Source organism: Myzus persicae, unplaced genomic scaffold (assembly GCF_001856785.1).
Source record: "Myzus persicae strain clone G006 unplaced genomic scaffold, MPER_G0061.0, whole genome shotgun sequence".
NCBI lineage: Eukaryota > Metazoa > Arthropoda > Insecta > Hemiptera > Aphididae > Myzus > Myzus persicae.
Window position 1 is genome coordinate 93,184 of NW_019103885.1, and position 21,724 is coordinate 114,907.

Genomic DNA, 21,724 nt, shown 5'->3' on the forward strand with positions numbered 1-21,724 from the left:
GCACAATTATTATAATAGAGTTAAAATATACATTAGAGTGGCTACTAACATAGTTTAAAATGAATTTTTTTAAAAAAAAAATACTAATTTTTGGAAGGGCATTGTTTTTGAAACTTGTATATTATCAGTTACATTATTTTTAGCTAATTACACGTGTTCACGTTTTAATAATACAATACGTATTATTATTTCGATTTTTCGTCTCGCTGGTTTTAAGGAAATGATAAATACTTTTGTTATGGACAAATAATATTAGATCAATAATTATCAGTATTATTTTTATTGGATCTAGGGTTGATTGAATCTTCTATAAGCTTTCAAACGATTTAAAAATACATTATTAATCAACTTACTTTAAGAATAATAAATTATGTAATAACCTTCTACAACTCATTATAACCTACCAACCCACACTACTACCTACCACAAATCCTATTCAATTTCATTGTGCTATAGAAATAAATTGAATTCTTTAACTGGTAGATACTCCGCCACCCCTATGATCTAAAATTAAACCACCCTTAAGAATATGGTATATCGGATTATAAGGCATATTATTGTATATTTTGAGACTACTTACCTTAACTACCTATATGAATAAACCTTTACGAACTTTGCTAAATGTTGTCAGTTTTTACTCAGTTTATCTAGGCCCAGTAAAATAAAACTAAGGTTAGAATCGATTTCGGCTGTCGTAAGAATTAGGTAGGTATCCAACTTCTCCTTAACTGGAATACAAGATAGGATCAAGTATAAATATCAACACTTACTTGGATCGGAAAAACGAGGGATGTGTGTAACAAGTTTTTAGAGAGACATGCGTTTCCCTAAAATCAAAGCTCCATTCGTTCATATGCATTTACAATAACAAAAATATACGAATATTATATTTATATAAATCAAGTTTAATCATGTGTTATGGAGTCTGGGTATCTTATTACTACTATAATATTATGTATCATAATATTAATTGAATATATTTATATAGTAATTGAAGAAATTGGGTAAACTCATGGTATCGAAGTTCTATTAAATAGGTAATAATAATAAATTTAAAAAAAAAGATTACAGCATAAAATAGCTTTTAGATCAGCCTAATGACCTAATTATTCCGTATTCGTATTTAAAATCAGCTTCAGAACCAAAAATTGCATTTAATTAATTACACATTCAATATTTAATGTTGGTAAAAAACAAAATCATAATTAATGAAGTAAAAACATCAAAAAAACTTAAAATAAAATGATCTTATATAATTTATTTAAATTTCAAATATTTTTCTTGACTTTCAATACAAATATAAGTAAAACAATTATTTAAATATTCGGGAAACAAAGTTAAAAAATAAATAATTACATATAAAATATAGTGATACAATAACCTCTCTACTTCTACAAATCATTACTCCTCATACAAACTAGTTTTTTATAAAACCGTGAAACGAGGCGATATTCTACTTTCCAATGATACATATTGAAAATGACATCATAAGATACTATAATTCATTGTATATTTGTTCTTCCAGTTTTCGGTAATGTTAGCACTAAAAATCCTGAAACTAAACAGTTGGTGTTAATAATAAACCTATTACTAAATTTAATACTATGCATTTTCAGAAAGCATTAAATTATCCAAACACCTATTCACAAGACTGTAGTCGTTTATTTCTTGATTTTATCCTTTGCTTTGCCACCCGTTCTTTATTTATCACCAAAAACTATTTTTGTTTTTTGTTACCCTTTTATCTGTTCCATCTTTCTGCAGGGTAACCTTCGTCAGCGGGTCGCTACTGTTAACTTATCTTCTTCGCTGATTTCCTCTTGGGCTTTTTCCATCAATAGACTTAGTCATTCATCACATCCTATCCCTCCGCTTTTTATCTCAAATACTTAAGACATATCGTTCATTAACTTGACCCGACAATATGTCTTAGAGTTGTAATGATATGCTAACTCAGTAACACATCGTAGTAATTATCATTTAATAAATAACAGAAAACTCTTTATTCACAACTCACAACCAAGGAATAATCATCTTCAATATAAAATATGTACAACAGTGAGACATAATACTGTCGTCTATCATGAAGGCATTATTAATAATAGCACACAACCTTCATCTATACTACCAAAGAGAACGTATTGCCAAAAAAGCGATCTGACATCGAAGACAGATAATCTTTGGAAACGCAGAGCTCTTTGTATCAGCCGACTACCACTCACTGACCAGAGTGATCGACCCTTGTGAACTTAGCAGTGCAATATTAACAGAGTGTAAGATAGCTCTTAGAACGCTAAAATAGATTTAGGTAATTATATGGTATTATAAAAAGGTGCAATTATTAAGACAGGAGTAATTTATCATTATTTGAAGTCTAAGGACTAAGAGATGCAAGGGAAGTGCTCTCAGTAAGTTCTCTATAAAATAGATCGATAGTTTCAATATGTTTTAACCACTCAATATTTTACTGCCTCAGTACACTGTCTCAATGACATTTCATATAACAGAATTAAGTTTAGTACCTTTGATAAAAAGTATTCTTATTAAGAATATTTAGATAAAACAGTTAGAGTAATGATATTTTTATAAGCAATATGCAGATAACAGTGTCAAGTCTTTTTAAAATAAATATCATCAATATATAGGTATCGCGGTACTAAATATAGGGATAAACATAGGGATAAATATAGGACGACGATGCCGGAAGAGTGAGAATTTACGAGATAAGGAATTGATTAAAAATAATCACCAATATTTGAAACTAAAAAAGCTCCAAAAATTAAATACAAAATACATGGTTATAGTAGGAAATAGAAGGTATATATTATATTACATTATATTATACATTATATTCATTTATACACGCTATGCGGTGTATACACGTGATATACGATAGTATACCTAATATAATAATTTGAGATAGCAGTACATAAATAAAAAATGTCTAACTCCGAAATAATGTCTAACAAACTTTGAAAGTTGTCTACCAATCTCTAACAAACCTAGGTGCATTGTTTGAGCGAAATAAAAAAGTTCTAACAAACTTTTGCACTACTGCCGTGAAGATAGCAGTGCAAAAAAAGAAAGTGGTCTAACTTCGAAATTAAAGTTTAACAAACTTTTAGAGTTGTCTAACAATCTCTCACAACTCACTAACAAATTTTTTAGACCGTTTTAAAAGTTGTCTATTATCATGACACTGCTAATTTCGCAAGGGGCTTATAATAGTACGTATATGAACAATATTTTATTCACTGCATAATATATAGGTAAGTATAACATATGTTATTAAACACATTAGCATGCATTCAAAAATGTTGTAGGTACTTACTTATCAAAAATGAACACGATACCAAAATTGGAATTGCACAAATCTCATCGATAAATACTCCAACAACAATATTACCCATTAGTGCGCCTACTTTTCCAAACGTAGAACCTATAGATACAGCCATACCCCTAAGAAAAAAATAAGATTTGATAATCATTATTTCAAAGTTTCAAACCAATTCCAAAGTTTACCTGTATTCTGTAGGAAACAACTCGACAGCGATACAATACATAAGACTAATACCCACGCTGGAAAGAGCTTCAAACACTGAAGATAACACGAGATTCTCAAGTGAAGACGTAATGAAGTATAAGCACGCAGCTGACAGACCTGATCCTAAAAAGCTTACCACTAGATGAAACAGAAATAAAATTAAACTCAGTTAAAATAAAACACAACGTTTAATACCTTTTAGCTAAATTATAGTTTTTAATGTTTATCTGATTATGTTAAGATAATCAAAATTCAAAATTATATTATATACTGATTACTATTTTTAAATATAATATATAAAAAATATGGTTAGCTTAAAAATAAAATGTCTGTACCCAAAAAAAATCTGAGTCCTAGTCTGTTCACGAACAGTGGCACGATAAGACTTGTTGGTATGCATGCGATTCCAATAATGACAATGTTCAAGTACACCGATTTGTCGATATTATCATTGCACACTTGATCTGTCTCTTCGGGTTCGACACGAAACATGGACACAATTTCACACATATTCGTCATGTTTTTGGGGCCTGAATATGACGTTTCATACCATCGAAATCTATTCATCAGCTCTGGAAACCACAGCATAAGCATATAATAACTGTGAACAAACAATTAATGGAAGTGTTACTATAAATTATGTCTCACTTTGGTATTGACAATTCTTGACATTCGCTAAACGAATAGGTGTTACCTGGTAGTGGCACCATATTGTATAATGCATGTAATTATGGCTATAAATTTGTACTTAGACGTAAACAACCCTACAGTACTTTCGTAGAGTCCAGTAAAGAAACCATTACTATGTTCATTCATGCAATCAGGTAAAATTAATGAAGTCACCTAAAACGTTCAGATAAAAATAAAATTAGTATTATCGTAAATATTTATTGAAAGTGGTCCTGCAAAGCACTCTTGACTAAATATGTAATAATTAAACTTGCCGGAAATTTATCGTCAGTCTTGTGGTTCCATCTATAAACGAATTTCAAGCAATCGATGGTCTCGTCGTGCTTACCCTTGGCGAGTAAAAACTTTGGACTTTCCGGTAATCTCACCAATAGCCACGCCAATAGTAAGCTCAGAAGAGAACATATAATGACAAACAAATTCCATGACCTGAATAAAAAGAATCCATATTCGATTCTGAATGTTTGTGGTATAATTAACCACGCCACGCCTAAAAAATACTAAAATGTTATTTTTTGAATATTTTTATTAAGTTCATCAATTATTGAAATTAATTATATTCTATTATGTTGTAGGTATTAATTTTATTTGATTTACCTATAGTAAAAATGAATACAAGACATATATTATCGGCTATAAACTAAAACAGTTTTCGGTTACCTAATTAATAATATAGAACAAGGCAATGGACATCGAAATAGATAGATGATTTTAAAAGTGTTAAGATTATTTTTATTTATTTAATCAACCACCATATAGATATTAAAGACGTGGGTAGCACATAACGTCTTTTCAATGATGAATTAAATTATACCAATTGAGGCCAAGTAAGTACATCTATATCGAGTATCTAACTAAATTTAATAATAACTAATATAAATATATAATCATAAATACAAAAATGTAAACAAACGGCCTCAATTGCTTATCTATGTTGGACCTCAAAACTATAATAACACAATACAAACAAATCAACAAGCGCAATTCGTATATTAGTATATTGATTTAAATACAAATTTTGTTTTGCGCGCAACTGATCAATGAATTGCTATGCAACACCATTTCAAGTTAAGTCACAGGTTAACCGCTATGTTACCACTCTTATCGTTTTCTCATATCTCTCACAAGCACCCGTATCTAGACCCAGTGTAGACAATTTGCATCAATATATTGTTATTATAATCATATATAGTATGATTATACAATTTAATCTACCTATAGTCCAGCATGGGATTCTAAAGAATTTAAGAAACTAAAAGTTGTGTCTTGGAATTTTATGAACAATTGATCCCCTTACTTATTTTGTTATTTAATTATATTCCCAATTCCCAAAGAACGTTACAGAAAATTATTGACAATATTGCAGTCTTAATTTAACCGTGATATATTATAAAACAAAATATAAAAGTCGTATTATAGGATATATATATTATATTAATTATAAAATACATATTGTGTTTTAGCTTTTAACGCAAGTAGTAAATTCTAAAAATATATTTTTTTGAATATGAATTAATATAAACATTGAATATGCGTGTTACATTAAATTTGGTTTATTTTTGTAATTTGTAAGTTGTAAGTTATCAAAATATAATATAATAAGTTAAAAATGTATACTTCATATATTATTTATTACTCGTCTGATTTTAGTACCATATTTATTGATTTTTATTTTATTTTATCATCTTTAAGTTTCCTTCTACTGCGGTGTAGATATACGCCATAGGCAAATCATAAGTTGATGGTGATTTTTAGGTAGATACGGGTTTAATATAACAATTTAATTTAATTTTAACGTTTTAAAGCACTAAAATAAATCACGTATAAAAAATGCATAGCTATAATGTTACAATGACTCGGGTTTTGCAGCCATGAAATTACTATAAGCGAAATAACATTTTAGAAAATATGTATATTCTTGCATGCCGATGTGCCTACACTAATAATGTTACCTATAGAGTAATTAAATTAATTTTAAACTATAAGTATGTATTGTAGAATATTATTGTCAATATAGGTACATATCAATACGACTGTCTACCAACACTTAACATTGCTGACAGAACCACTTTCGAGGACACTCTACGAAGTGTAGGTACTAGGTACCTAAGCCAGTTAGCCGTCGACCCGGAGAGCTTACTGCTAGGGTCAAGGTCAAGCGCCTTACCAGGAAAGGTGACAATAGATATTATTCAAATATTATAATGCTCACATGGAAGTATTATTATACCGGCCGTCCAAAACATTTCCATCCAACATAGAAATTTTTCACGATATTTGGTGTTTACGAACTCTCCCAGATAAGAATATAGCACTGTGGCACCGGACACTCTATATACGAACAAAAAATACATTTTTTAGAATATGTAATGACTTGTTAGTTGTTAATAAATACATTATACATAGGTCAATGGGGTGCTCAGCTTTTTTGAAAAGAGAGGGATGGATATGAAATTTTGAATATTCTCAGACCACGTTACATTATATACATCTATTGCTTTGCCATATTTTTTATATGACAAAAATAAGCCCAAGGGGTAGGGAGAAATTACACCTTCATCCCCTCCCCTGATACAAGTACCACAATAAGGGCAGATATATCGGTATGAGAGTGGTTTATCTTGAGATAAAACCGTCTTCTAACGCACTTGTCTATAAATTTCTTCAAAATTGTTCGCAGTTATTATGGAAAACTTCAAAAGTTTCTAATATATTGAGTAGTACATATAAAAAATATATCTAGTGGTGAAATGTACCAACGTGATGAAGGTTCTTGGATGTTTCATATCAGGTACTTGAAAAAGTCTTTACACAGCCTCACAGGAAACAACTAAAACAATTATAAATAAGAGGATTACCAGTTCGAATATGGTCTGTCCGAAAATCATAACGTGTTCGAACGTAAACTGATCGAATAGTCGAGTGTTCGAAATAAAACATAAAAAAAGTTTGAATTTTTGTCATTCTTAAAAGTTATACATCAGGTTATTCAGGTTATATAAATATAAATTATACTACAAATTTAAATTGTGAACGATTGCCCGTAAATATTCAAATTACTAGCACGTAATGCTAGCTAAGAAGGATACGTGAATTAATTGGTTTCAAACTAAAATTTAATTCTATGTTAATTTTTTTTTGATTTTTTGTTTGTATATTTTTCTGAAATACAATATGTATTGACAAAAATTTAAAAAAATATGTTTAATGATGGAAGAAACTCGTATATAACATATATATATATATCATCGCAATTGTGTGGTAAAATAAAGGCTTGTAAAAAATACTATTATTTTGTCTTCAAATAAATGAGTATATTAGAATATATTTTTCCCCCGCTAATATTTGTGTCAGTTTTGAAATGGTTCGCAATGAACGTGGGTGAATCATATTTTATTCGAAAAGAAAAACTATTATTTACAACTTATAATGTGCCCGATTTTTAATAGAAAAATTTGTTTTGTCACGAATAAAAACTTTTTTCGAGTTCAATAAAAGTATTTTAAATAAATAAAAAAATACAAAATACTCTATTTTTTGTACACCAAACATTTTTAACATATTATCAAATGATCATTCGGCCAATTAATATCCAAACTTATGACCTTCGGATAGACTTTATTCGAACTGGTAACCCTCGACCTAATTAGTAACACTCATCTCAATTATAAACATGATATTATTAACTAGATTCCTCATTTATACGACACAACCTAACCCAGATATGTGACACAATCAATTGCCAAAATTAAATCTCAAGAAATTGAAATATATCAATTATTTAGTAATTATAGCGCCCACGGTCTAAGAACAAATGACATTGCAGTGTAGCATTAAATTTAATGCACACCATCTACAGCGCCCATCATGCGTTTGCCGGCTGTGCAATAGGTTCAGTAATGTTTTTAGATATATTATATTATGTTTGATTTACCCAAATCCACTCATCAGTCGGCAGAATATTAACACTGGGTAGATCTGAGATACACTGGATATGATACTAAAAACGCCGTCCATCGTCATACTCAATATCAAGGCATATCTTCTGCCCCTGGAATCAGCAACGTAACCCCAAATAAAAGATCCAGTGAACATTCCTAAAATAAACCAAACGTGGAATGAATAACTTTCACCACTGCGTCCATGATACATACCAATCATCGAAGCTCCGTTGAGAATGCCTTTGTGGACAGAAGTCATTTGAAAATCACATTGTGCAGAAGGTACAACAAAAGACACTGACGTCACGCTAATGGCGACCGCCGAGAAAAGTGACCCACAAATAAATAATATGTAATAATGAAAATTTCCAAATCCTGTAAAATAGGTTATGTGTTAATTGTATTAGTTATATTATTATTAAAAAGAAATTATGAAATGTAGATTCTTAGTGGAACGATAAAATACTTCAATCTTAAACTTTGATAGTGGTCGCTGGTAGCGAACTAGATCTAGTGGATACTTTGGAGGGTCAAAAGTAAAAATGATTTGTACTTATAACAAACGAAAAATATTTGAAAAATATTAGAAAACTAGAATTTACGCAAACGGTTTCAACAAAACTGATCTTTTCTATGATTTTTAATAGGTATAATAAAACTTTTGTTTGTGAGTAAAAAAAGCTCAAAAACTATTATCAACACAAGTTCCTCATAAGTCGTTTGCACTGAAATGTATAAAAAAAATATTGAAAATACATAGGCACAATTTTTTTTATAAACTTTTCAAGTTCAAATTATGCCGATGTTTGTTGTTCACATATACAATAACAATTTATCCTGAATTGATTTTTGTTATTTTATTATTATTCTAAAAAAAATATACCCTATAGAATTAAAAACTTTTCAGTATTACTATCAAAATATTATAATTTCTATGCTCAATAACGTGTAAAAAAATATTTATACTACCTAATTTTAAGCTACTAATATGCATTCGAAATGTTCGAATTTTTTGATGAATATTGGTTTTAAAATTGCTAAGCTTGGTCAAAAGCTTGGAAATTTAAAAAATGATTCCTCATATGCTGTATTTATAGTTGTTTACAAATATTGAAAACAACAAGGGATAATTTTTTATAGATATTATATGAAGGTTAAATTTTGACAAAATTCGATAATAAACAAAACAAGAATGAGTTTAGTTGTTACATTTGTTGTAATTCAAAACACATTATTCTCAGGAACTTGAAACTTTTAGCTACTACATGTTTGCATATATTCATTTTTATCATATACTGAGCACAATAAAATTTTAAAAGTATTTAGATTAATTTTAAGATAATTATTCCACGAACCTATTCACACGCAATTCAACTACGGAACTGCGGTACGTCGGGACTGTTGACTAATTTTTTAATAACAAATAGTAATGCCATGTCTAATGAAATGTATGCAGTTTGTTTTTTGGCAAAAATTATTTCTACTTACCGCTGCAAAAATAAATTACTAATAGAAGTAAAAATGTATAATATAATATCTCTTAAAATAGAAATATAGGAGGCTGATAGGCCTTCACTCCCTGTTTAAAAATATTATAAACAATAGTATTGAAAAATAATAATATATAATAAATAATAATAATATGAAATAATAATAATATAACAATATTAGTATTAAACATTTTAAATAATAATATAAATTATATTATATTCCACAATATATATTGTCATTCCACCAATCGTTTTAAATTTAATATTTATTTATTTCCTTTAGTATAAAATAGTTTTTCATGCTAGGTGTCGGACTTAACATTATATTTTAAACACAATTTCGTTAAGATGCCGATAAATTTAAAAATGTAATCGCACTTACCTAAACTATATGTATGATAAATATATAGACAGAGTTTGAATAATTTAAAATGTTAATAATAAATAGGTACTAGTTTCAATTCACTTACCAACCATTTCGATTGCATCGTCCAAGTGTACAGGTGGTTGAGCAACAAGGAGAGCGGTATCTTCGACGTCTAAAATAAACATAATATCATTTCCACGTATTTTCTTTCAAATACAAATCCACTAAAATTTAATTTTCCTAAAGCTATAAAAAAAAGAATCGTATTTACCCTTTGACTTGTTTTTATTCATTTTAAAACCGAATAACCGACAACACTGTATAAACAATAAAAATAAATAAATAAACACCACTTTGACGGTTAGGTGGTGGCTGTATCGACGACAGTGTTTGTTGTTGATGTTATTTCTTTGAATGTTCGGATAATAATTATTTCGGACTTCCAATTAAACGATCGAGACTAATTAATTACCATACTGTCCATATATACATATTGTCGGCCAACATCCATCAGTGTATGGTACTAACACAATCATTAGTATTAATAACAATCAATTGTCATAACTCCGGATTGCAAACTGTTGACGCGCTTTTAAATTAGTCACGGGAGTCTGTATTGTATAAAAATATTTTCAACTTTGCGATCTATATAATCGAGGTTATAAGTAGGTACGTCGCAAATCTAGGTGGGATAGCAATACCCCGTCTAAAGATATTTTAATAATTCCACGTGAATACCTGACCAAGAAATAGCATTTCATTACAATATCGTACATTCGTACCCAATATAATCTATAGTACGAAATATGTTATCACCGTATACCTATTATGTGTATTAATTATTAATTGCAATGTCAATATCACTAGAAATCTGAATGGGACGACAGTATTAAATAAAATTCGTCTGTAATTTTTTATTTAATACAACCATATAAGTATCTCTCCGTATTTTATTACGAAATGCTTTTAGATAATATACAATGTAATTATTGTTCTCACACCACATTTTAGCAGGTTTAGAGCAATATTTAAAACAGACGCTTACTTAAATAATATTATGCACTTGACAAATGCAGTGTCGAGTGGTATGTCATAAATGATGAGCTTATTCTATGCCTACTGAGAGAAGGATTAAGGATAATATATTAAAATTTTCACTAATACGAGTTAAAGTACCTAAGTTTTTCAATTTTCATATACAATTAAATAACCTATATACCATAACCATATAATATTTACCTATGTGGCTAATCTATAATAGGTATGTTAATTGTTAATAATTACTTATCAGTAATTACAAATGTTATAACCTATCAAAGAGGGTATTATATTATAAATACCTCAGCCAACTATTCATACCCATAACCATAAGTTTATCGTTAAAATATACTTATTGCTATATTAATAGTTATTTTATTAAATATTTATGAAATATTATACTGTACAAATGGTAATGTACACTATAATTAGAGCTGCACATTATGATTATCAATATTTTACTAACTATAAAAAAGTTATACACCATAATTTGATTAATACTTAATAGTTCATACCGATTATATTATATTATTATAACAAAAAATATAAAATAAACACGGATGAGAGGGCTGACCAGATGGGTGCTTCGACACTTCAAACGGCCACTCTCATACTCGGCTGGTATAATACTCAGTGCTTGAATTGAGGGGGAGAGTGGAGGTTGACGGAATATACCTCTTATTTAAACAGCTCTTATATTTGTCATAATCGATATGGTATTCAAATAAGGTAGGTACGCACATTTTTTTTTACATCTTCGCATTATCCCTTTCTAATTTTTCTTAATTCATGCACTGATTATATTTATATTGCACTATTCATACAATATACAATATAGATCTGTAAAACGTAACTAAACACAGTCTAAATATGCGTAAAAGAAAATACTGATATATTTAACATCAAAAAGGAAAAAAAAACAGCAAACATTCACAAATAATATTACAATATATAGTTTTGAATGCATTTTCAGAAAGTACCTCGACATAGTACCAACGTATTAAAGTGTATGTATTTTTCTTTCAAAATCCCTGTTTATCAAGTTTAATAAATATTCATTTACTTACATAATCTGTTATGTAAATATTCATTTTTGTACAAACTAAAATAAAATAATAAATTTATGTTAGATTTACATTTATATAATTATAAAAAAAACAGGATATAAAATTGATTAAAACAAGTTCAAAGTTCTCTCCTCCGATAGTTTATTTTCATTTTATGGCGGTCCTTCCAGTTTTTGGTAATGTTAATACTAATAACCCTGAAACTAAACAAATAATTTATGTTTACGATTACGACCATAATTAAATTGGTTCATAGGAAAAAACTTAATATTTTTACTTTAAAGCATCTACTATTGACAATTGACTTCTATTGCAGAGACGTATTTAGTCATTCGTCTAGGGGTGGGGGGACTCAATTTTGTTTCACTACCACTTGCCTAAAGATAATTACAATTCAACATTTTCGGGGTATATATGAATGATTTATATAAGATTTTCGATTCATTTAAATCGCCAAGTTATGATAACAAATGTAATAATTATACTTTCACGATATCAAATAATATACAATAATTTAATAGTGTACCCATGACGTACTACATAATATTAATTTTTTTTTTCAATTTTAATAAAATCACATAGTAACAAAATATTACCTACGTATAATAATATAATGGTATAAAAATTGATTCAAATTATGTTTACACGACTAAAATAAAAAATACAATACAGTCTATGAACCTGTGAGATTAAAATAAATATGTTTTTGGGCTACATTTATGGTTTTTGTTTCTGACCGATTTTTCGTAAAGTTTTCGTTGTCGTGGTTATTTGTTAACAAAAACATATTTACTATTCATAGATTTTCCTTGGAGAGGAAAAATATCGTGAATACTTCATGGTTTTGAAAAATCATTTTGTGTATTATCAATTATTTGTAGAGGTTATTAGTTATTACGGTTACGGTTACAAGATAAAGTAAATAGCAACCTAGTATATAAGGTAATTATAACAATAATAACGTATCCATAGGAAATTCGAATTTACTTGGTTTAGCCCCCCTCCCGTCATTGAAAAATCTTGGGTATGCCACTGACTGCATTACGAATAATAATTATAGCATATTATAGATACTGAGTGCAGGTTTTGAATTTATTGGTTTCAAAATGATATGTATTTTTTATCAACTTTGGCACTTTTGGGCACCGTAGAAATGCTTTGATTTTAAACTTTAAGGGTAGAGTATTGAAAACAATCTAATCCACTAAGTACTTTAAAATGTTGAGAAAACTCGAGAAAGCTTGAAATTTTCACCAAATATTCATATAGTTAGCATTTACTAAAGATGAGATATTTTTTTCACTTCTTTTTTAAAGTTCAAATGTTTATATAATTCGTCAAAATCCCCAGGATATTCAAATAAAACATTTTTAAATTGTATTATTTAAGACTAGTAAGAACTTGAACATTATGCAATAAGTACATGGTTTCTTGTACATTTTTCTTACAATGAACTAAAAGTCCCAATTATTTTCTTATATTTTCAAAAATGTATTCGTAGGAACTCGAAACCTTTTGCCACTAAGTGAATAATAATCTATATATAATATATCTTAAATAATGTTATATAATAATTACTGTATTACGGTGTATGACATTAAATGCAATTCGTTTTTTGACAAAATTAGTTCAACCAACAGTTATATAAATCTACTGGGTGTTAATAGTTTATAGGGGTAATAGAATTATAAATCACTAATGATTCTATGAATAAAAGAAAAATAGAAAAATATTTTTAAAAATATAGACATAAACCGTCTCCGCTCAGAATCATTTTTCGTACTAATATAACGATTTATCGTTGAATTTAAATTCAACACATTTTTATTACAATGGTGAAGAGATAATGACGAAGTATAAACACTCACTATAGCTGAGCGAATTTCTAGATTTTTTCAAACATTTAGTATACTTACTTATCAAAAAAGAGCACGATACTAAAATAGGAACCATACAATGTGCATCAATAAATACACCAACTATGATGTTGCCAATAACTGCACCTATTTTGCCAAACATGGAACCAATAGATACGGCAACGCCCCTAAAAATAACAAAATATTAAGAATATTAATACTAGGAATTTTGATATTTCTAACTTTCTAAATTTACCTATATTCTGTTGGAAATAGTTCAACACTTATACAAAATACTAAACCGATACCCAAGCTAGAAAGAGCTTCAAATACTGAAGATAACACGATATTCTCGAATGAAGACGAAATGAAGTACAAGCAAGCGGCGGACAGACCTGACCCGAAAAAACTTAACACTAAATAAAAACATTAAATTAGATTAAAAATTACTAAAATAAAAATACATATGCATATTTATCGACATTTATAACATTTATTAAAAATATATTCAAACCTAAGAAAAATTTAATTCCAAATCTGTTGACTAATAGCGGCACAATAATACTTGTAGGTATACAAGCAATGCCGATGATGAGAATGTTCTCGTACACAGATTGATCGATCTCATCATTGCATTTCAGATCTATCTCTTCGGGTTCAATTTTAAAAAGAGATACAATTTCACACATATTTGTCATATTTTTGGGACCTGAGTATAATGTTTCATACCATCGAAACCTATTCATCAGCTCTGGGAACCACAACACCATCATGTAAAAGCTGCACATTTGAAAATATAGAACCAACGGGTTTGTGTAAAATTACTTTGTCGTTATTATTGGTCAACATTTTTTTTTATTATTATTAGCTTAATTGATTGTTACCTGGCAGTGCAACAAAATTGTATCACACATGTAATCATAGCTACAACTTTGAATTTAGACGTAAACAGCTCCAGAATGCTCTTGTAGAGTCCACTAACGAAGCTATTATTCTGTTCATTAATACAATCGGGTAACACTAGTGAAGTCACCTAGAACATCCATGTATAAATAAAGTAGGTTAAACACTTAGGTACATTATTAACATTTGTTGAAAGTGGTCCAGCGGGAGCACTGTTGGCTAAAAAAATAATTAAACTTGCCGGAAATTCATCGCCGGTCTTATTATTCCATCTATAAACGAATTTCAAGCAATCGATGGTCTCGTCGTGTTTACCTTTAGTGAGTAAGAACTTTGGACTTTCCGGCAATTTAATCAGCAAACATGAAAAAATTATACTCGGGAGCGAACAAATAATTGCAAATAAATTCCACGACCTGAACAAAAAGAAACCGTATTCGATTCTAAATGTTTGTGGTATAACTAACCATGCTACACCTAAAAAACACTAAAATGTTATTAATTGAATAGATATTTTACTAAATTTATAATTTATTGATATAGCTAGGTTGGTTCTTAATTACATTATATGAATTTTACTTAACTTACAAATACACGCAATCTTAGTACTTTCTGTGTATGTAAGGGGGATTTTGGCCTAGATGTAATACGTAATATAGATATTATTAAAATGCTCACATGGAAGTAATATTACACCAAATGTCCAGAACATTTCCATCCAACACAGAAATTTTTCACGATTTTTGTTGTTCACGAACTCTCCGAGGTAAGAATAGAATACAGTGACACCAGACACCCTAAAAATGATTTATCAACATGTTAATTTGTAGTCATCTATTTTACCGTTACAATACTTAGGTAATAAATAAGGATAAATGTGTACACTGCTTAGTGCAGGTTGGTGTTTCGAGTATTGAAACGTCCCCCCCCCCCCCGGCTGTATTTATGCAAAAAATGTGTACTTACTTACTAAATATGTTGTCATATTTTAATACTTCTATCAGTTCTATTGAGTATTTGATATTATTAATAATACGAAGGTCGATGAATTTAATTGAGAGTGTGTAAATCCCCCACAAGTTGCATTTATATACAAATTAAATAACTCCATCTTGAGGGGAGCTCAACAAATTCTGGCTGAGTTTTTATACTCGTATAGTCCGTAAAGAGTATTCCACTATAAGATCAATTGATTTAAACTGACGAGATAATAGAGTTTGTAGCCAATTTAGCCATTGCATAAACAGTAAATAGCAGTTACTCCGTTAAATATAAGCTACCTAGTAATTTTTACAACTCTAAATGTCGGAATGGATAAAATTATTAAGTTAGAAAAACTCAATCTGCGAGGGAGCTAAATTCTCGGTTTCTAAACACTTATTTTAATACAACGCAATAAACAATAATTCCATATTATGTGATTTGAAAATAATTGTTTGCATGATGTATACATGACCTTTATATTTTGGTGAGTACCTGTTTTTTAAATATTAGCTTCTCTGAATCTATATTAAATAATCATATTTTGATATTTTTAAATACTGATTAGTATGATTTTATTTTGAATAGAATCGTGGTCATAAAATGGGCTGGTAACTAACGGGCGGGAAGATAGAAGCTACGGTGATATATCATATATGCCGTTATGTTTAGAAATACCTAAAACTAGCTGAATTAGGATATGCACCATCCGGTTAAATAATTATATTGATAATATTTTCTCACCCAAATCCACTCATTAACTTGCAGAATATTAACACTGGATAAATCTGAGACACGCTTGATATGAGATTGAAAATACCATCGATCATCATACAGACAACTAATGTATACTTTCTGCCTTTGGAATCCGCCATGTAACCCGTGATAAAACATCCGAAGAACATTCCTGAGAGAAACCAAATATTGAAAAAATCACATATTATAAATATGAGGAATGAAATTCGTAAGTACCTATCATCGAAGCTCCATTGAGAATGCCTTTGTGGACAGAAGTCATTTGAAAATCACATTGTGCTGACGGTATAATAAAAGACACTGACGTCACGCTAATGGAGATTGCTGAGAAAAGTGATCCGCAAATGAATAATATGTAGTAATGAAAACTCCCAAATCCTGCATATAATAGAAACATATTATTGACATTTCTTGTTTGAAATGTTAGGAACAGTTTTAATTAATCTCAAGATTTCACTACTATCAACATTTTAATGTCGTTAACATTTCTTTTTACCTGTACGTTTTAATACTGAAAATGTTCCCAAATTTATCGAAATGATATAATTTTATTAAAAAATAAATAAAGATGATAATTATAATGTAATAATTAACTATCTAAATGTATAAAGTGTACTTGTTTCTGTGTGACTATGCCCATCAATTATTGTAGTCTAAACGTCATAACACCTCATTTAATTTAATTTAAACACCATTTAAAACAAAATTAAAACTTACTTTATTAAAACTGAATCAAAATTAACCTCAGTATATTATAAAATTTAATAAATATTTTCTTATAGATAATCATACATTTCCAACCCTTACCAGCCCAAAGGTCTCCTTTTAGATTTGGAAAGTACGATTGAATAATATAATATAACGCCAATAAAAAGTATTTAATGACTCCAATTATTATAGCTACTACCAATGGCGTATACAAGTGTAATGTGACAATGCGAAATTATAACTTCGCAGCCTTTTTATTTTTTTTTTAAATTGTATGAAATATTATTATTTGGAGAAAGAGTAAGGAGTAAAATAGCGTGGAAACGTAAGTGCCTACCTAGTTACTTCATAATGATACATATTTCACATATCATTATAATATTCAGAACCAAGCAACAATGTTTACATTTGATACAGATTAAAATATCTTCTTACTATGAATGTTTTCGTAAATGGTATATTTTCTATAGCTGTAGATATGCCATTTAGTATTGTACAAACACTTTTAGAAAGCGAAATGCACAATAAATATATATAATATTTATAATTTAGTGCGCACTCTAGTGATGTTTTTGCAGATATACTTAAGTCACCACCGACATCACAAGGCGCTCTGTAGTTGAGTTACTTTATTAAAATAAGCTTATAAAATACGATGTATAATTTTGATTTTAATACATTTTTATTTCATTTTAATCTTGAACATCATATAGGTATTACCTTTCAAAAAAATCTCCATTATAATAATTGTATTCTTAATATTTTAAGATTAAAAAAAGGACCTTTAAAAACTGTTTCATTGAACTAAATATTTTATAATTATAAATTATGTACTCTCATATTCATAATAAAAATCTATTTTGTGGCTTGGTGTGGCGCAGTGTTTGACCTCAGTCACTAACATGTTTTGAAGTCAGCCACCAGTCGATGTAACTAGTTCCCGGATGGGTGACCACCTGGATTTCAGTGACAATAATCCGCACTATACATATACACGTGTTCTAACCGAAAGTACCCTCCCTCACAGTTCAAAACCTATATAGTAACCTTCGGGCTAATGACCATATTTTTTGAAGCCTTAACTTAATAATTTAAAAAAATCTATTTAAAAATCATATGTACCTATTTATTATTTATTAATGTATGTTTAAATTTGATTTGCTTTTGCTAGTTTGCTACAATGCATATAAATACAGTTTTAACTTTACAGTAAATGGTTAATTTGATATGAGTTCAGTGACGAATAGGCTTACCAAGAAATTGGGAAGTTCTGGAACCTTAAGATACCTAAAAAAAACTTGAGATAAAAGTAAATGCACTTATTCACCATTGCACGCATGAATTAATTTCAGTAAAAATTATAATATTAATGGAGTTAATAATACAAAACAGTGTGTTCCTTATACAACTTGATTATATTCAAATCAAATTTATAAAAAAGTAGTGCAGTTGTGTAATATTTACCTATTTAAATGTAGTAAAAATCATAACTTACCGACAATTTCGATAGCTTGGTCCAAATTTACTGGTTTGGTTATCAAATATTTAGAACTTGCTATTTCTAAAAAAAAAATTATCAAAAATAGTAGTCTTGAGTACATGATAATATTATTTAGGTAAGTACTGCATGATACTTTATAGCGTATTATTATCTTTGATTGAGGATCTAAGGCTGAAAGCTCTAATAGAGCTGCTCTATACCGTTATAAGTATTCAAAAAACAAAATAAGTTTCTGAAATGTAATAAAAAAATAATATGGATATAGCTCACGGCTTTATTATTATTAATATTTAAAATTCAACAATATTACAACTCGGTTACAAATTATAATTGTATTATTTATTTGCTCAGTGTATTCATAGTTTATAATTTAAAAATCAAATCAAATTTTTTTCAAAAACTGATAAGTAAATTATAACATCACAATAATGAATTTATTAAGACTTATAATAAATAATTACAGTACGAATATATATTATTACGTCATGGACTGCAATAGATACCAACCATTAATACTTGTGGAACGTCTATAAGCATGCAATACAATTTAATTTTTACTTTATCGCCACTAATTGCAAAAATATGCCAAAAAAAATCATCAGAAATCAGAAAATGTTGGCACCTAATATAAGTTCAACATCTTGTAAACGAATAAGTGGAGAGTGAGAAAAACAGTAGGATAGTGTGAAATAATTAGAATAATTTAGCAAGAAACTATTAATAAAGTAAACCAAGTAAACGTCAAAAGTCCTCATTACACAACACATCACTCAACAACCCTATCTAAACGAAACCAAAGTACAATCCTAGTCATATCATTATATTAAACAATTTAGAATTATGAAATTTATATTTTCAATACATTTTGGAAATTATCCCGTATCTTTTTTTTTGGTCGATTATAAATTATATTATATGCTCTAAATATTATTGGCCTACTAATCATTAATCTTAATAACATTTTACATTTAAAAGTCTATTATTAACTTATTCATTTAACTTATTAATATTACATTTTGTTCTTTAGAAAAAAAAATGAAATTATCAACATGTTAAATGGACCCAAATAGTATTTATGTGTATATATTATATATATTGCAATTAACATCAACATATATTAATCACATATTATATTCAAATGTTTCATTTACAATTTAACATTGCTTAATTTTAGAATACCATCTGGCATCTTGTTACTTATTAATTACTTCAATTATTATAACTATCCTTTTGATTATCGATATTAATAATCATATTCTTTATTACAGTTATGACATCTTAATATTCTTTATTGTATGCTGTTCATATACGAACAAATACATATTGTATTTTATTTTTCACGAGTTCATCCATATTAGCACAAAAACGGAGAACATGATGGAAAAATTGGGTATAATGTAGGTTTGAATGGTCAGTTTTTTTAATCTGAATGCCTTTAAAACTCCAATAATTTAAAAGTACATTGTTTAGAATAGGCAAAGTTTCACTAGATTGTTTAGTTGCGTCTACTCTAAGTTTAGGTAGAAATTAATATTTATCGTAAATTATTTACAGTGATGCCCCCGTGACCACTCGCTCACTGCGCTGTGCTCGGACAAAAAAACGATAATATGATCCTGGACTAACTTATGTGTTTTCCAATTAATGTTGGTTCCAATTTTTTCGATTAAAAAATTTAATATTTCAAATATTTGTTTTTCAAAGAATTTCAAACACTCCCAAACATGCACTTTTTATGTAAAAAGAACAATAATTGATTAATAACTGGTAGGTTTGGACCACAGCATTTTCACGTGAAAGTATTGTCATTTTTTTAATATTTTAGTTACAATAAATATAATATAAGACAACAACTTCAAACCAGATAGTATTAAACTGTAACAATTTGTTTATAGGATAGAAATTTTATTTTATTTAGAAATAGGTAAAACCATACATTTGAAAATCAATAGTATAAATATTATTATGGCTGTATAAATTTTAATTTTAGTAACAGTTGGTTGTCACAACCGAAATTTTGTTGTATTATGAATATATGCATACATGATGCAGGTATATTATAACGAAGCATCGGTAATTACAATTTACAATATATATAGAATAAAATAACCACTTTCAAACTCTCCTTATATGTTATTTTGATGTCTGTCACATAAAAAACGTCTACTGCCTAACTAAAGTTCCGTGTACATTTTAAAAACTAAAAAAGTCTTAAGTGATTCGTTGTTCGCATTGTAATAATTGTAAATATTATTAATTTATAGTTCAGTACTTTCAGATTTAAACTCACCGAAACTTTTGATATCCTTATCCAAATGTAGCGGTTGAGTGATTATGGGACACGTGGACTTTGAGTCTTCTATATAAAATAAAAACAAATTATTTCCATATTTCCTTATAACATTTGATTGTTTTAAAAATTTAAGCTCACTATACACTATTGTCATCAACCATTTAACTAAAATTATATTTACCTTTTGAATTATTTTTTTCCATCATGATCAACAAGCACTAATCAAAATCATGCATAAAATAACGACCCTCTGTCCAGCATCCCTAACTAAATAGTTATTACCTACTTCAACGTCCGTGAGTGCAATAAAACGATTGCCATTTCAATTCGATATTACTGATCGAATTTACTATCGGCAAATGTCATAATTATACACAGTAATTATATCGCCTTAACACAGTCACGGATAAATGGTATTATTAATTAATAATTAGGTACTTATCAATTTTCATAACTCAAAAACGCAAACTATCGTATTAATAACGTTCAAATTGGTTAAGTGTGTTGTGTACTTGTGTGTGTGTGTGTGTGTGTGTGTGTGTGTGTGTGTGTGTGTGTGTGTGTGTGTGTGTGTGTGTGTGTGTGTGTG

General features: G+C 28.6%; 2 protein-coding genes across 2 annotated transcripts; both read right to left on the reverse strand.

Annotated features, from left to right (window-relative positions):
• Positions 1-1,291: 1,291 nt before the first annotated feature.
• Positions 1,292-10,885, reverse strand: LOC111035892 (synaptic vesicle glycoprotein 2B-like). The gene is made up of 11 exons (XM_022317711.1): positions 10,304-10,885; positions 10,136-10,204; positions 8,389-8,550; positions 8,169-8,331; positions 6,447-6,565; positions 4,489-4,724; positions 4,239-4,387; positions 3,880-4,145; positions 3,523-3,682; positions 3,332-3,459; positions 1,292-1,558 (listed from the first exon to the last, which is right to left on the reverse strand). Exons 1-11 carry the CDS (start codon positions 10,323-10,325, stop codon positions 1,503-1,505), a joined length of 1,530 nt encoding a protein of 509 aa, XP_022173403.1. The 5' UTR covers positions 10,326-10,885; the 3' UTR covers positions 1,292-1,502.
• A 1,054-nt stretch (positions 10,886-11,939) lies between these two features.
• LOC111035887 (synaptic vesicle glycoprotein 2B-like) lies at positions 11,940-21,678 on the reverse strand. Its single transcript, XM_022317704.1, has 12 exons — positions 21,317-21,678; positions 21,133-21,201; positions 18,837-18,902; positions 16,850-17,011; positions 16,622-16,784; positions 15,575-15,693; positions 15,138-15,373; positions 14,878-15,026; positions 14,508-14,773; positions 14,250-14,409; positions 14,054-14,181; positions 11,940-12,340 (listed from the first exon to the last, which is right to left on the reverse strand). Exons 1-12 carry the CDS (start codon positions 21,339-21,341, stop codon positions 12,285-12,287), a joined length of 1,599 nt encoding a protein of 532 aa, XP_022173396.1. The 5' UTR covers positions 21,342-21,678; the 3' UTR covers positions 11,940-12,284.
• Between the last annotated feature and the right edge of the window lie 46 nt (positions 21,679-21,724).

Bases quoted from the DNA above. Each gene is read 5' to 3' on its own strand.
- LOC111035892 (XM_022317711.1), bottom strand. From the start codon at position 10,325: ATGAATAAAAACAAGTCAAAGG. The intron at 8,332-8,388 runs GTATGTATCATG...GGTTTATTTTAG, and splicing joins CAACGGAGCTTCGATGATTG to GAATGTTCACTGGATCTTTT. The intron at 4,146-4,238 runs GTAACACCTATT...GTTTGTTCACAG, and splicing joins CAATATGGTGCCACTACCAG to TTATTATATGCTTATGCTGT.
- LOC111035887 (XM_022317704.1), bottom strand. From the start codon at position 21,341: ATGATGGAAAAAAATAATTCAAAAG. The intron at 21,202-21,316 runs GTAAATATAATT...TATTTTATATAG, and splicing joins GGAAAAAAATAATTCAAAAG to AAGACTCAAAGTCCACGTGT. The intron at 17,012-18,836 runs GTAAGTTATGAT...TATTATATGCAG, and splicing joins CCAAGCTATCGAAATTGTCG to GATTTGGGAGTTTTCATTAC.